The sequence below is a fragment of the Sycon ciliatum genome, chromosome 10 (assembly GCF_964019385.1).
Source record: "Sycon ciliatum chromosome 10, ocSycCili1.1, whole genome shotgun sequence".
NCBI lineage: Eukaryota > Metazoa > Porifera > Calcarea > Leucosolenida > Sycettidae > Sycon > Sycon ciliatum.
Genome location: NC_088652.1, coordinates 8,990,790 through 9,007,639, shown reverse-complemented (window position 1 = coordinate 9,007,639; position 16,850 = coordinate 8,990,790). Strand labels below are relative to the sequence as shown.

The following is a 16,850-nucleotide window of genomic DNA, read 5'->3' as shown; positions in this document are numbered from 1 at the left end:
GATGTTGTAGCCATACTTGGAGATCTACTCTTTTAGCCTCTCCTTTCCCATGCCCAATTCATTCCTGATGAAAGGGGGAAACCGATTCCCCCTATAATTCTCGCTTCGTGAAGCGTACTCTGTTTTGGAGGGAAAGGAGGCGTTCGGCAATTTCAGTTCGGATGTCCAGCTGCTTTGCTCTTCTGGGTCGGCAGGTGCATAAAATTAATGTGACATGGACAATATTATAATTATACACGCCTCCAATGTCGAGATGGTAACCACGCTCCATTGTTATACTGTGAAAGTAATTAACCTTTATATACCTTTAAAACAGTGCGTGGGAGAAGTGAAAGAAAAACATTGGTTACCATGATGAGTGGCATGGTAGGTTAGGAGAAGGCACGAGAAATGAAATATGTAGCTGGGGAAAAAGGTGACAAAAGAAAAAAATTAAAAAATCAATTATGACTACAGAAAATGAATGATGTCATTGTCAAAATGTAACTCGGATGGTGAGCCAATTAAATATTTGTGAAAAGAAGAAGGACAAAATGTTACAAGTTATGACTAACTGTCCACCAACCAATTTGTATCGCACTCACTGACTGTATAAGATCTGGTTACGTTGGTGGACAGTTAGTCATAACTCGTAACATGATGTCATTGTCCCCTACTGTTTCCTCTTAAACGGAGAGAACTTCAAATATAAATAACGTTTAAAAAATGAACACGGGCACCTTTTGGGTTGAAACCTTTATGAATGCCAGAAAGTGATTGAAAGGGCATTGCACTTTTATGGAATGTAAAATACAATTTAACGTTATTGGTGGAAAAGCCAGTGGCGACACGAAATATTTAAAGCAGATATACAGATTGAGTAAAGCAGATATATAGATTGAGTAAAGCAGATATACATGTGATTAAGTGAACATTTTTCGATCCTAAGCAGGCTTTTTATATCTATCGTAAAAAGGAAAGCAAAAGCTGATCATTTGTAGTATTTTAAAGAGGAACGTTCAATGCTTCGCTATCTTTGGAGTGTTGTCATACGTGCGTTCGTCTTGATGAGCATTCGCCTTGGCTTGCCCTGTTGAATTTCCGGACTCGGGAGTGACATCGTTGACAGGAAACTGAGAACGATCCAATACGTCGTATGGTGACGTCGGCTGGACTGGAACGGGCTCTGTTACCTTCCTGAGAGTGTTATATGTGTGGTCATTTGCAGCAGTGGGCTCCATCTGTTAGGAAGAGTAGAGCAATCAAATGGAAATTCCAAGCAAGGTTGATGCAGTTCCTGTCCAGGGGCGCATTACATGAGACACTGAATAGCGTTCAATTGTCTCAAATACTAGCTATATTACACTCCAGGAGTAAGGGTGGAAACGAGGTAGTACGTATATGATGTAGCATGCTCTGAGATGTTTGAACTTCAGCATTTGTGAATGATTCAAGGTCCATACAACGGATTAGGATCTGCGGTGAACTGATTTTGCGATCGAATAATAATTTTCAAAACTATGTTGGAGTCCATTCGAAACTGGGCAGGGAAAGTATGTTCACGTTGTCTCCTCAATCAAGATTCTACCGAAGAAAATCAAGTCACAAGAGAGAGAGAGAGAGAGAGAGAGAGAGAGAGAGAGAGAGAGAGAGAGAGAGAGAGAGAGAGAGAGAGAGAGAGAGAGAGAGAGAGAAAGAGAGTCGAGACAACAAGCGGCTTTACCCACCCAAGGTGATTGTGGATTTCCAGACTCGGGGGTGACATCGTTGACAGGAACCTGAGAACGATCCAATACGTCGTATGGTGACGTCGGCTGGACTGGAGCGGGCTCTGTTACCTCCCTGAGAGTGTTATATGTGTGGTCATTAGCAACAGTGGGCTCCATCTGGTAGGAAGAGTAGAGCAACCAAAATGAAAATGCCATACAAGGCTGGTGCAGTTCCTTCCCAGAGGCCTATTTCCTGAGACACTGAATAGCATTCAACTGTCTCAAATACTAGGTAAATTATACTCCAGGAGTAAGGGTGGAAACAAGGTGGTACGTATGTGATGTACCATCCTCTGCGAGGTTTGAACTTCATCACTTTATTCAAGGTCTATACAACGGTGTTAGATCTGCGGTGAACTGTTTATAAGACCATATGCTATTTCAAAACTATTCGTTCGTGACGTTGGAGTCCATTCCAAACTAGGCAGGGAAAATATGGTCAGGGTATATCCTCAACTAAGATGCTACCGAAGAAAATCAAGTAAGAGAGACAGAGAGAGAGTGTGTGTGTGTGCGAGAGAGAGAGGGTTTGTGTGAGAGAGATAGAGAGAGAGAGAGAATCGAGACAACAATCGGCTTTTCCCACCCAAGGTGATTGTGACTTTTCGGAAAAATATGCATCAGACGGTGAAAGTAAGCTCGAGAGAAAGAGAGAGCAGCGTAATTGTCTCCTGTATTATTTTCATTTGACAACTTCTAAATGCTGTCACGCAAATCCAGAATACAGTTTTACCTTGGAAAGTATCACTTCGTTGTCGTAAACAGACTCCACTGTATTTGCTGGGGTGGCCTGGTGCTTCCCAGCTCCGGCCACAAACTTGACGTTATCGTACTGATCTGCATTGAAATCTTGGTCAGATGTAGTCTTCATAGCCTTCTGGTGTGGTGATAGGGCGTTCTCATATGCCCCATCGTCAACACTTGGGTGAGGTTCATCTGCCAGGCAATACAGCTGCAGGGGTATTTGGCTGTCATCTGCGCTCTCATCTTTGGTTCGTATCTTTCTTTGGTCCATTGAAGCAGCAGCGAAAGTCACGGACGCCGTCTGGTTCATAGGCTGTAGTGGATGGATATCGAACACACTTTCATACGTACACATCTTGTCTACTGATTCAAGGTGGCTGTGTTCAGCAGCAGCTTGAAGTCCCGTGACCTGCGCAAATTCAGTGCATCAAAGAGAAAAATGAATTGGAGAGCAGCGATAAACTGTCCAAAATGAGATTTTCAAACATCCTGACAGAAAGGCGGAATCTTACTAAGCACCGAAACGTATCACTACAAGGATAGTAGGGCATGGTTTGCTGCTGTGTCCAGTATGCGAACCCAGTCCAGTCCGAATTGTAAAAAAATCAACACAGACCTTTCCAGGCTTTTCCCGTTTGAATCTTTCCCTCAAACCAATGAACAGATAAGAAAATAAAGAATATGAGTGCATGGCCCATACCTCGGTGGATTGGTTTGGGGGATCTTCACTCGTGGTGGCACTGGCTGTTTGAGCCTGAGTTGGTCTCATGGCAACCGGACTAGAGCTGGCGTTAACTAAATTTTCTGCACCGATCGCTGCATAGGCGCTCTCCGCAATTGCAGTGCCAGATTCTGCACGATTTAATATAGAGCAGCCCTGCAGCAAGCAACATAATCCGGATGGACAGAGCGTTTGTTATAGATGTCGCTTGGGGTAAATAGCGAATACCACTTGTTATAATGTACCCTTTGCCTCTCATGACTTAGCACTTCCGATCCAGACTGACTTAATTAAAAACTGTATGCCGGTACTAGTATTCACATGATGAAGAAGTCTCCTATTAGTATAATAATTATGATAAAGCGTAGAAAGTGGTAGAACAGCATCCTGTGGAGCAATCGGTATTCGATATCTAGAGAAACAATTTCCACCACGCAATTTCTCCAGATGTCAGATGGAGCGATTTGCAGGCCCCTCATTGTCCGTACACCATGGGAAAAGATAACACTTATTGCAGGCACTCCAGTGTCCATACGCCATGGGAAACGATCAAAGCAATACTCACATGGGTGGATGCAGCATCCTCGAGACTGCCCTGATATCCATCTTGTAGCCGATCCGGTTCGTTTACGACCGCACCATGGGCATTCTGACAATTTGATGGCCGCTGTGAAGGAATAAATATTTTGTCATAAAAGGAATCGTGTCATGAGTCAACTGTGGCATAGTCAAGGCGAGAATATAGGGAATGTGGAAATCAACACCATGATGTTGAATCTGGGTCTGATAACGGTACATGCAAGGGATCCTGAGAGAGCTTTATGATATTGCCCCAGAACACAGTTTCATTATTCAGAACGCTTCATGACTTGGCACATGTTCCAAAAATGTGGGTACACTGCCTGTTTGTGACTTTAATCTCATGGATTTGAGCTATTATTGAGAGGTATAGAACTTGCTCCAAATCCACGCATTCACACGAACATACACAGCACCACTTTCACGGTCCGGATGCGAAATGCGGTACTAGTGCCTATGTATTTGTGACCTCGCAATGGGGCGGTAAATCCATTTCTGGTTTTCTGGGTTCGCATTTGTATTGCATTTTCATCCATTGTGTTTCTCTTGCCCTGGAAAGAGGCTTGATTTCGGTTATTTTCAAAGCGACTGCTCACCAGAACTTCGTCTGAGTGGATCTTCACGCGATGGACCCACTTCAAAGGGTACTCACTTTCAGTCTTCTATCAAAACTCATTTTTACAATTACTTTACATGCCCATCCATTATGTAAGCCTTCCTGGTCTCGGTTTTCATGAAGTCATTAAGGAAAAGTCTATGACGCATGCTTACCATTTCATCCGCCGCAAGGTTGTTCTGAAGTACCATAGGACCTGGGAACAAACGATAAGTGTCACAAACACACACGGAGATAATATATCCTGGAAGTAAGGTCAGAGATGTTCCTTTCGGATATCTCAAAAGCGAAAGTTAGCGAAGAGAGGCGAAAGAAGGCCAAACCATAATCCAAACATAGACTACCCGTGCCGTATAGTTGCATGTTCAGTGAGTGACAATGTGAAAACTACTACATGTACATAACCGAAGGATGTACCCAGAGTGCTGACAGTGCTCAATACCACAAAGGCAGAGCGTAATACACAACAGAACAACAAGGATAATCAAGGCTTGCTTGCTGCTACTTCAAGTTTCATGCTCACGCAATCATCAGGCAGCAACCTGATGTTGCCTGTTGCCTGATGATTGCGTGAGCCTGAAACTTGAAGTAGCAGCAAAAAGCCTTGATTGTCCTTGTTGTTCTGTTGTGCACATGCACATACAAATCCCCTGTATACTCTGTGAAAAACTATAACTGTACTGAGAAGACCAAGGCGCAAGCCAAGTCGGAGAAGGCTAGTGAGTTTCTCGTCACTATCGCCGATTCGAGCACGAAACAGCTATATGTCACGAGACTGAGTAAATTCTCTGTATCCGTATTTCACAATTGGAATGGAAGCGATAACATCAGCCACTTCGGAGACATATTATCAAGATGATGAAAATGTGTCTCCTTTACTCTATCGCATTGTTACAAAAACCCTTCCCTCAGTTAATCCAGTGTGCCTCGACAGGTGTGACCACACACCACCCCCCCCCCCCTCCCCCCTCCCGCCCGCCGGCCCTCACCAGGAAAGATTATACTATTCACATGTATGCCTGAGCAAAATGAACAAGAGAGCTTGGAAGCTCAGGGCCCTACACTATGCTTTTATGCTTTTTTGCCTAGCTCATCGTACATGTTATAAGAACTGATGGAATTGTCTTTTCCGTTCATTGGCCACATCACTGTATTGCAAAAACGTTTCAATCGGTTTGAATATTATGAGTTAGGCAAAAGTATTTGCAGAATTTATTGCGGATTGTTGCTTTGCTCCTTCTTTAATTTTTATCTCCTTATATTGGAAATCAACAAATTTTGGCTGATGAGAAATAGAAACCTCTCTATTAGAGAGGTTAAGATGCACGTTATTTCCGACGTGACGCGCAGTTTCACGTCAAATTTGAAATCGATCGGTATTTTTGCTCTCACATGCATCCATTGCTCAATCATGCATCATTTGCCTATATGACAAATGTTGGCCTGCGATTTACTTTGTCCGGTTGGTACCAAGCGGTGAAATCAGCGAAATTAAATCGCTAGCGAACATTAGTTGATTTTAATACAGGAATCGAATTTTCTGGCCTTTTTTTAGTAATACATCTACATTGACCTGTTGAGCCAATGACGACGCCGAATGCATGGTTGCCTGTGGAGCACATTACATAACTTTACAGTCTCCTAAAATACGTACGTATCCTGTCCGACGGCAAAAGAGGCTGCAGATTTAGTTTTTCTGCGCGTCGACGGGATGTCTGCGACGCGAAAGTTCAGCTCGCGTTATTTGGCTCGCACGTCGAAAAAATCAACGCGAGTGACCTGCTGCTCACGTCGAAATTTGGACATTACATAACTTTACAGTCTCGTATATAAATACGTATCCTGTTCGATGGCAAAAGAGGCTGCAGATTTAGTTTTTCTGCCCGTCGACGGGATGTCTGTCCTGACGTTTACTGGGACCGGCGCTGACTCTGCCGATCACGGCGTTCTGGATTCGACGGGATGTCTGTCCTGACGTTTCCTGGGACCGGCTTAGACTCTGCCGATCACGGGCGTTCTGGACTCAACGGGATGTCTGTCCTGACGTTGCCTGGTACCGCCGGACTCTACCGATCACGGGCGTTCTGGAGTCGACGGGATCTCTCTTCCGACGTTTCCTGTGATCGGCACTGAATCGTTCGTTCACGCTTATTTTGGAGACGACGGGATCTCTCTTCCAAAGTATGTTTATGCTGACGCATCCTATCACCTAATCGGCGTCTATTCTAATTTAATTTCCTCCTCGTCTCCCTATTTCTTTCCAAATCCCACTCTACATCAGGGAGTCGTATGCATAATACGACGAATATTGGTACGGTACGGGACAGATACAGGAGCCCGCAAATATTGTGGACAGCTGTTATGTACAATCCTGTAGAGCCTTTGTAGTCACAGATACGGGACAGATACGGGACAGATACAGGATAGCGCCAGGCGTGACACAAACAAACAAACAAACACACAAACAAACAAATACCAAATTAAAGCTGTGTGGACCCTGGCTAGCGCCAGACGTTACTGAAGTAACGTCTTCTGCATAGCTACGGGAATAATTTCCCTAGTACCTTGTGTAGATTACTACTTACCGTGTTGGGAACAAATGTCAAACTTTCGTTGTTGCCGTTTCTTGCATACAACGAGGATCACAATGGCTGAGACGACAGCAACCAAGACGGCAACACTGGAGCCAATGGGTGCGGTGGAGTCCTGTTGCTCTTTGATAGGTCTCCCTAGATTATTACCTGTGGTTGCAACAACACTTGTGGACGACGCAGTTGATGCGCCGTTTGTCTCTCCCTGGAACTCCAAGTTAGTTGTTGATTTTGGATGTGAGGAGGAGTGATCAGCATTCCCAGTGGTAACAGCAGCGTTTGTGGCAGACGCAGGTGATGGGAAGTTTGTATTTCCATTGCCAGTATGTGCAGGTGTTTTTGTGGTGGTAGGGTGCGTGTCGTTTTTGGTGGTTATGGGGATGATGTGTACTTGCGTTGTAACGACTGGAGTGGACTTGGTTGATGAGGAAGCTTGAGCATTTGTTAACGTTGAATGTCTTGTGGATACTTTTGTGTTCGGAGTAACGGAGTGCATGCCCGTTGTGGTTGATTTGGGAATTGGGGTAGCCTTGGATGTGGTTGCAGAAATTGGAGGGCCTACATATATGCAGAAAGAAATGGAAACAAAAAGAGCTTGTCTCAGGTAATGTTCATTTGGTTTCAAAGTTTGATGTTGTATAGACGAGCCTAACCACTCATGATAGTCCATTTCCGCATTACGTCATTGGGCACGCATATCGGAAAATTTAGAACCTAATGAGTGTTGAGGAATCTTGACCATTAGGCGATTTTTTTACTTTAGATAGTTTTGCAGAATACTTTATGGCTATTTGGTTCTTTGGCTCTTGGAGAAGCCGTGTTCTGTAATTTTCGATACCTCCTTTGTCCTTTTCAGTGCCGAAGCTGGGTAGGCGATGAGCTGGAGCCGTGGAAGTCACGATTTTTGACTGATCTGGTGCACTGATGGCTGTGCAAAGTCACAATTGTACTTCTTGAAGAATGGAGGACCTGTACTCTTTAGCCTAAGCAGACGTTCCCGGAGCTTCTCTGAGTGGTCGTAGGCCAAGGGATATGCACGTACCAGAGTTGAAAACGTGGTTGGCGTGCCATGGTGTGTCTCGTCGTGTCAAAGCATGCCGAGCTTGCGTAAAGGTGAGTTTCTCATACTGACATTTCATACTGACATTTAGTGAGATTTTATTCCTTGTGAATATAGATTATTGGGCTGTTCATAATACAACATTAATTTTGAGAATGCCATCCACAATGCTCGACTCTGGTGCTCTGCAGGGTACAACAGTTATTTATTTTACTTGTCACTGTGGAGAAGCTGGGTCATATTTCATATTATCATTTTCTTAGTATTGACTCCCATCCATTTTCTCTATACCAAACCAGTCAAATATTCCTGCATATTTCACTCCTTAGGGCTATATTGGCTGCTTTAGTATATTTGACTGCTTATGGGTTGCGCTGTTGAACGGTGCCTAGTGCAGCATGGTCACTGTATGAATAGGTGATGGTGCAACGGTTGTGCAATCATATAACCGGAATTCATGAGGTTATCGTTCTGGAATTCGAAATACGGACTGTTTGTCGTGATAAACCAATATTGACTTCGTAGTTGGTCAGTATAGGAAAAAAAACTAGTAATTTAGTATAATAATTTCGTTTCGTTATTAGAGAGGTGGCGCACAGCCGAATGCAGGCATTCAAGACGCAGGTATACCGCTACCTGCGCGCCGAGAACTGGATGTGGGCTACTGACTCAGTCTAATCGCACCTATCTAGTATCTACATGTAGGTATTGCTCTCCTTTTCCTTCTTTTCTCTACTCTCTGTATCTCTCTCTGTCTGTCTCTCTCTGTCTCTTTCTCTATCTCTCTCTCCGTCTCTCTCTCTCTGTCTCTGTCTCTGTATCTCGTCTCTGTCCTCCTCCTCTCTCTCTCTCTCTCTCTCTCTCTCTCTTTCTCTCTCTCTCTCTCTCTCTCTCTCTCTCTCTCTCTCTCTCTCTCTCTCTCTCTCTCTCTCTCTCTCTCTCTCTCTCTCTCTCTCTCTCTCTCTCTCTCTCTCTCTCTCTCTCTCTCTCTGTCTGTCTGTCTGTCTGTCTCCCTCTCTCTCTCTCTCTCTCTCTCTCTCTCTCTCTCTCTCTCTCTCTCTCTCTCTCTCTCTCTCTCTCTCTCTCTCTCTCTCTCTCTCTCTCTCTCTCTCTCTCTCTCTCTCTCTCTCTCTCTCTCTCTCTCTCTCTCTCTCTCTCTCTCTCTCTCTCTCTCTCTCTCTCTCTCTCTCTCTCTCAGTCTCTCTCTCTCAGTCTCTCTCTCTCTCAGTCTCTCTCCCTCTCAGTCTCTCTCCCTCTCAGTCTCTCTCCCTCTCTCTCAGTCTCTCCCTCTCTCTCTCTCTCTCTCTCTCTCTCTCTCTCTCTCTCTCTCTCTCTCTCTCTCCACACTATACTTTCGCTTTATTTTTTCAATCTTTTTGGTTTCTCTTCTTCTCCCGATTTTCTGATGCGTGATGCCGAGACCATTGGTCGGCGGAGCCTGCAGCACCCATCACCATCCCTGCGTTGCATTTGCAGCCCCATTCAGTCAATGTCTTGTTAGTCTGTTGTTTGTCATTTCCTGCTTCTTTCTTCTTTTATGAATTTGGTGCGTGGTTTCAAGTTAAAAAAATTCGTAGCGCCGTAACGAATATTTTTCGCGAAAAAAGCTAATGAAGATCCGTAAACCGCTAGGTCGCGCATAACGTGTGAACTTTCGTAGTGGGTCGACAAGGAGGCCACACGGGCGCGAAGAGTCAAGACAGGGAGTTGTAAAGTATCAATATTTTTGTACACCAGGTAAGTGGCCGTCCGGGCTACTGATTGTTTTTACAAGGCGAAAGGTTTTACTTAGAAGTTGCGACTTCGGCGGTAATGTCATGAAGTTGGTTGCTCCAACGAGGAGCACACGCTTCTTGCCGAACTTGACACTTGACTGACTCACGACTGCCATCCGGAGCACACCAGGAGCACGTCGCACCTTCCGCTCGGCAAACCTGAAAGAAAGCACCACTCCCTGCTCACGCGGACGTGCGACTAGTTGTTGGAGGTGACAGCGTTGTGAATAGCTATACTGGCTCTCAACGTCTGTTTAGCACAACTCCATGAGCGACTCTGACTCACGCTGCTACCTGGGGCTTCACGAGGTGTTTGTCGCGCTGGAAACAAAGCGTCTCTGTAAGTTTGTATCCCTGGTGATGGTTTGGCCTGGAGAGCAGTATATAAGTGGTGCTTTTCAGGCACAATCTTCCTCAGCCTACTCAAGCTCAACTGATGAGGGGTGAATTCCCCGAAACACTGTGTATTGAGCAGGGAGTGGTGCTTTCTTTCAGGTTTGCCGAGCGGAAGGTGCGACGTGCTCCTGGTGTGCTCCGGATGGCAGTCGTGAGTCAGTCAAGTGTCAAGTTCGGCAAGAAGCGTGTGCTCCTCGTTGGAGCAACCAAATTCATGACATTACCGCCGAAGTCGCAACTTCTAAGTTCGTATTGTTGTCCCTCACGCGGACGTGCGACTAGTTGTTGGAGGTGACAGCGTTGTGAATAGCTATACTGGCTCTCAACGTCTGTTTAGCACAACTCCATGAGCGACTCTGACTCACGCTGCTACCTGGGGCTTCACGAGGTGTTTGTCGCGCTGGAAACAAAGCGTCTCTGTAAGTTTGTATCCCTGGTGATGGTTTGGCCTGGAGAGCAGTATATAAGTGGTGCTTTTCAGGCACAATCTTCCTCAGCCTACTCAAGCTCAACTGATGAGGGGTGAATTCCCCGAAACACTGTGTATTGAGCAGGGAGTGGTGCTTTCTTTCAGGTTTGCCGAGCGGAAGGTGCGACGTGCTCCTGGTGTGCTCCGGATGGCAGTCGTGAGTCAGTCAAGTGTCAAGTTCGGCAAGAAGCGTGTGCTCCTCGTTGGAGCAACCAACTTCGAAAGGTTTTAGTATTTTTAATCCCCCCACCTACCTACCCACCTTTACTGCAGGGAAAACGCATTCCAATAAAATATTGATGTCAATTATCGACACCCAGAAGTAACTGGGCATTATCCATCAGCATTCAATAATTATTTTCAAAATGAAACTCCTTCAAACCCACCCACCCCCAGACGAAAACATTTCGTTTTGAAAAGATTATTGGTAACCTTGCACGGCCCCTAACGAAAAATATTTTCGTAGATCTGCTCTGTTTCGGTTGTGTTTGGACGGATCTATCTTCATAGCAACTTTCGTTACTCGAACCCGGACGGTCAAAGTCTTCAGAATTTTCGTTTTGCGCAACCTGTCTATTAATTGAGCAACTCAGCCCTAAAACTTACTATGAATTGCATCTCTCTTTACTTCATGTCTCTCCTGGTGCAACAGGGTTAAAAACTATCTCAAGGAAAAATTGGACCAGAAAATTATTGATCCAGACAATGGTTCCAATACAGAGCGCAAGCGTCGCCAATTTGAGCAGGAGGCAGATACCAGCCATAAATCTTGATACCTCTGTTAACTGTACAGAGTCGGGTTGGCAGTGCAGCTTGAAACGGCTCGTTCTACAAGCACTTTAATTAACGAGAAGTCTCTAGTGCCAGAACTAGTGGTGGCCACCAGGCAGTTCATAGGAATTGCTGTATCAACGTCTCCAGTTGATGCCGAGTCATCGCCTAGCGGAAGTGGAAGCGGCAGTTATAGTGACGTGTTCTCATCGTTCAAAGGTGTAGATAAAGGCTACAAGTTCTTTAAGGATGGCCATGTTCAAAAGAGTGAACTTGTGACACAGGAGAATTTATTATTTGTTCGATGTAGCGTGCTGCCATCAATGAGGAAAGATGCAATTTACAAGTGTAATCTGTGCCTGTGTCCAGATGGCATGGTGAACCTTGCACTATGCACATGTACAGCTGGGTTGAGTGGTGTGTGCAACCATATTGCAGCCTTTCTCTAAGCACTGGAGGAGTATGTGCGCATAGGCCAACGTGAGGAGGTTGACGATTCCCAAACTTTGCAGGTGGAACCCACCCAGGCCTATTAAAGTCGTTCCTTGAGTCAGCCAATTGTTGACGTCAGGTTTACAAAGGCTGCATTTGTTTCCAAGCGTCAGTCGGCAAAGCGTAAACCTGTGTACAACCCCATCCCAGCGAACAAGCGTCTCATCACCGCTGTGCCTGTATTGTATAATTATCATAATGACATAGTGAACGAAGAGTCGGAATTTGGTGTTGGTGTGGGACAACGCAATCTACAGCAACCACAACTAATCCACCATCCAAGCCCATAATTGAAAGACCAAGACGATCAACAGCCAACTACAACAGAAGCTACGCACTCAGCGGACAAGGGCGAAAGGAGGGACGTGATAGCAGGGTGACGGCTGAGTTGAGTTCAATGGACCCGGTCAGGCGGGATGGACGAGACAGAGAGAGTACAGAGGAAGCGGAGGATGGAACGGACGGCGGAGGGAGCAGTGAGTCGGAGAGCAGTGATGGGAGTGATGGTGAGAATGCCGGTGAGAGTGTTAGTGTTGTGCGTAGGTTTCGTGGTAGCAAGTCTTCAGTGTACAATCATCTGCTAGCTAGTCCTGATTGTTGCAATTCGTATTCCGACTCTTCGTTCACTGTATTGTGCCGTGGTCGTCATGGTTATGGACTACAGTTAAAAGTGTTGGAAGCTATCTATCAGCGTCTGTACAAGCCTAATTTGTGTGTACAGAAAGATAGTATAATAGACCCTTTGCACAATAACGGTCACGTGATCCGAGACGGGGCATCCTCTTCGATTTTTGTGCAGAGTATCCGTTGTTGAGCATGGTGAAACACTGTATTTTTCCATTTTGGAGATGGAGGAGAGAGTGTCGAGTGGTTTGCCATCGATGGCTGTGGCACCCGTGGACGAACTGTCAAATGAAGAATGGCCTGTGAAGGAACTGAACAGTTTTCTGCTGAATGAGGGTGCGTATCTGTCTGGAAAAAGAAGGAGTTGTTGGAGCGGTAATTTTTCCGCAGTCAGTGGATATTTCGGATTACTGTAGATTGAAATTTATTTTTATTTTCTCTACCTTCTCTTCTCTGTCGATGTAGAGAACACTTCTCTATGCAGAACCCTGATGCTCCTAGAACTAAGAAGGGCACCACTTCCTCGAGTGTACAGTCGTCGTGCCCAACATTTCATGCGTCCCAGTGGATGACTCGATGAGTGATGAACCTCTGTTTCCCAGAGTGAGTGCCACACCAGGCTTGCTCATCTCTAACGCAGGGGCAAGTCGCCGACGACAGTGAAGAGGGAGCTGATGGAGTAGTACTAGTGAAGAAGCCCGTGGATAGTGTCCATGAGGTTTACTTTGGTGGCTATGTCCATAACGTGAAAGTCTGTCATATCGTGCACACAGCCACAGCTCGAACTCAGATGGCCTTCTCTGCACGCCTGAGCGATGAGGCTGCGTCTCTCTGCACTTCAACATCAGCAGCTCGAGCAGCGCCAGCAAGCAGTCGATCTTCCTTGAATAGCGAAGACAGGGATGGGTCATGCCTTTCTCTCAAGCTCCAGAGTCTCTTGGCAGGACGTTCCGCGTCTTCGCAAAACGATGAAAGTGACTGTCTTCATCGACAAAGTGTTCCGAGCAAAACCGTGACTGTGAACGATGTCGCAGCAAACTGCTGCCCTTCTCGCCAGATAGCCAGGATTCAAGAGAGTAGAATGCCAGCATCACTAGGGAACGCCTGGAAAAACAAGTGGGTTTCTTAGACAAGGGATGACGGTTGCTCCAAACAAAAACCCAACAGCAGTCCTTGGAAAGCATTTCGGAACTTCTTCCTTCAGACTTCAAATGAAAAAAGGCTGGGGAGTACATACATGAACATCGCGTCGGGACCGTGAAAACCTAGCCTGTCACAGGAAACTTGATCACGTCCTGCAGCAAACCATGCATGCTGGTTGCATGCCAAGTGTGCAGCGCGCGCACAGCATGCCCCGTCTCGACCCCTCTCGCTTATTGCGCAAAGGGTCTATTGGGTTGAAATTGTTCAAGTAACGTGTCGTGTTTAGTGCGGCCAAGCTTGGCCGTTAATGTTTTAGGTGTAATGTACTGCTGTTATGTGTTATCACGTTGTCTTTCCTTCCTTTCTCCTTTGTTCATTTCTCTCTTTGATTGTTAAAATTCACACTTGTAAATTTCACTGTTGTTGCTCTTAGTGTTATTTCTCTAACTTAGATTTTCTATAATAGTTCAATTTTTGTTTCAGTGTCCTTTAGTACAACGACGATTCCTGATGAGTGTTGTACGAAAACTTGTTTGAATCCATATTTTTTTCCCTACACCATTTCTTCATATTTTCATCGTTTTATTGCACATCGTCTCCACCGTTTTTACATTGCATGAATAAAGTACACAAATGTCGGTTCAGCTAGTTTTATTGATTGCGGTTATCAACATCTTAATACTTTTTGTATTCGTTCGTATCTGTCTGTTCAGGAAATGTTAACACGACAGTGTGACTTCGCCGGATTATGGTGAAAAACTCACCATTCGAGTTGAACTTTCCACCGAATTATCTGCATGTATTTTTCAGTTGACGCTTGGCTAAATTCCCAAGCTCATCTGCTGTGTATAGTAATACAACAGTCTGATGACTGTTATTTTTAATCACGAAGTTCCGAGTATGCTTGTGCCATTGCCATGTGAGAATTGTACTTTTAGTACCTTCATACAGAAGTATCCATCGCAGCAAGTTCATCAATAAGTTCAAATGCATATATCAGCCATAACGTGTACTATTATGCAAACAAGTTGTGATAATAGTGTCCGGATGATTTTTTCTGTCAACGACGAGCCCTAAAAATTCGTCAACATTCCGCACACGTAAATAAGCTGGTCTAGAATGTCAAACATAGTATTATAAACTTCCTTGCCAAAGATCAAAGCATTTGATCCTCAGCATTTCCCTTTCTACCTGAATCCGTACAGCAGCAATTTTCTTTGTACTTGCAAGTTCTTGAGGGGTCATTTGGCATCCTCCTTGGCGAAATGGGGGGATGTTCAGGCGGAACCCATGGCTAACACGAATATCTTGTATGTCGAGACCTCTGTCTGCCATAATGGAATCGCCATGCTCTAATAAACTGATTAGGCCGCTAATAAACTGATTAGGCCTCTCTGTTATGTGATGGCACGATCCGACACAGGTCCTTCGAATACTTTCAAAACAAACGTCACATGGCCATACCATGCAATGGCGATAAGGCATTTTACCGTTTTGTGTTTCTTGCACGCCAACCACGTCGTTGCACTTTGCCATGCCAACGAGAATGGAATATTTATGAAAATTTCAGTGGAGTCAATTACGACGCGAGTTGTTGCATACCACTGATTGAATGCAGGTGGCATCAATTTGTCTATTCTTCTCCTTGGAAGCCAAGTTGGCAGTTGGCGAAACTTGTGGTACATAAAATTGACCCAGGTTGTCACAGTGAGCGAGACTGTGTAAGGGCGGACTTTAAACGGTGGACTTTAAACCGGTCCAGAAGCTCAAATTCTTTCAGTCGAAGACGAAGACGGACGCGGACGAGAAAGAACTTCTCCTTCAGCTCTAGCTTCGGTTTGCTGCCTGGTTTGATGCCGTATTGCATCGCGTCATTAGGTGCCGTCTGTGAACCCATCCAAGTCTGCATCACATTGGTGGAATCGTGCAGAAAATTGAAACATGCCATGAACTTAAGAAAAGATGAAAATCCAGTGTAGAAAGACAACAAATTCTGGTTATATTTTACTCTGAGGATAGAGAACACATGTCTCTCTGCAGCATTTAACTTGGCTTCCATGTCCTCTGTGTATTTTTTCGTTTTCCAACATCCGTCCTTATCTACTCTAGCAAGTTGATAAAAACGAATGCATCTTAGGTATTGTCCCGCAGTGTGAAACTACCATACGATCAAGGGGCATCATTTGAGTTTGCCCAGCAAGTTTCGTCACTTACTAAAATATTCCTGGCAGATGAAGAAGTTACACGAGTTACACTGAGCCGCCACCAGTTCTGCATTGCTGGTATTGTACGTAGCGCAACGTTTACCTTCGTTCGGTGGCGACACTGATGGTGCAGTTGCAGACGATCGTCTCCAACTCCAGACATCTTTACCGCTCTGTTTTGTTCCTTGTAGACCAACCCATATAGATGTAACCGTAGTGCTGATCAACACATTATTGACGCATGTCTTTTGGTTGCCATTGTTGGTTTCAGCCAGCCAACTAGGCTTTGAGCAAGGATGAGGGTTACCGTTTAATTTCACCTTGTATTTTGAGACCCTCATCCTAGTGGTTAGGTTACCTGCAGATGGTGCACACGTAGTCCAATTTCCTACAGTGAAACAACAGATGGGTCGCAGAAAAGTCGGTGAAATGTTAGAAATCGCAATGTAGACATAGATAATGGAGCATGTTCTAGTAAAGGTTCCCACCTTCAATCTACATATCCCCTTGCATGAGCACACACATGTCCAACCACCTAAGCCGTCACTAATTAGATGTTAGTCGGACGGTGTCGGAGGACATCCTGCACATGACTATAATAGTCACCATAGCCAGATCAACGTCACAGCACTCACTTCCAGAAATTAGGGACAAAATAATCAAACCCTTCCACAAACCGGCTAGAATACCTAACTTGCAAAGTTGCAAAAGTGATCGCAAACTTAATACACACAACATTCGCACAGGTATCTGTGAAATATTTCTATGCCATCTCTTCATAAGAATACCTGAGCCAAGCCTGCGCAATTTCACATTGCCACTTGTAGTAGAATTCAGAAAATGAGGTTTTAAGTCACTTTTGCATTAACAGTCGCACCAAAAATTGTTGGTTGCGCGAGGAGAAGCTTGTCGTTTGG

General features: G+C 45.0%; 1 protein-coding gene across 1 annotated transcript; it reads right to left on the bottom strand.

Moving 5' to 3' along the window:
- Positions 1 to 241: 241 nt before the first annotated feature.
- Positions 242 to 16,073, bottom strand: LOC135825993 (mucin-2-like). Its single transcript, XM_065338626.1, has 8 exons — positions 15,944 to 16,073; positions 6,994 to 7,557; positions 4,564 to 4,604; positions 3,779 to 3,880; positions 3,193 to 3,369; positions 2,482 to 2,901; positions 1,707 to 1,865; positions 242 to 1,220 (listed from the first exon to the last, which is right to left on the bottom strand). Exons 2-8 carry the CDS (start codon positions 7,493 to 7,495, stop codon positions 999 to 1,001), a joined length of 1,623 nt encoding a protein of 540 aa, XP_065194698.1. The 5' UTR covers positions 7,496 to 7,557; positions 15,944 to 16,073; the 3' UTR covers positions 242 to 998.
- Between the last annotated feature and the right edge of the window lie 777 nt (positions 16,074 to 16,850).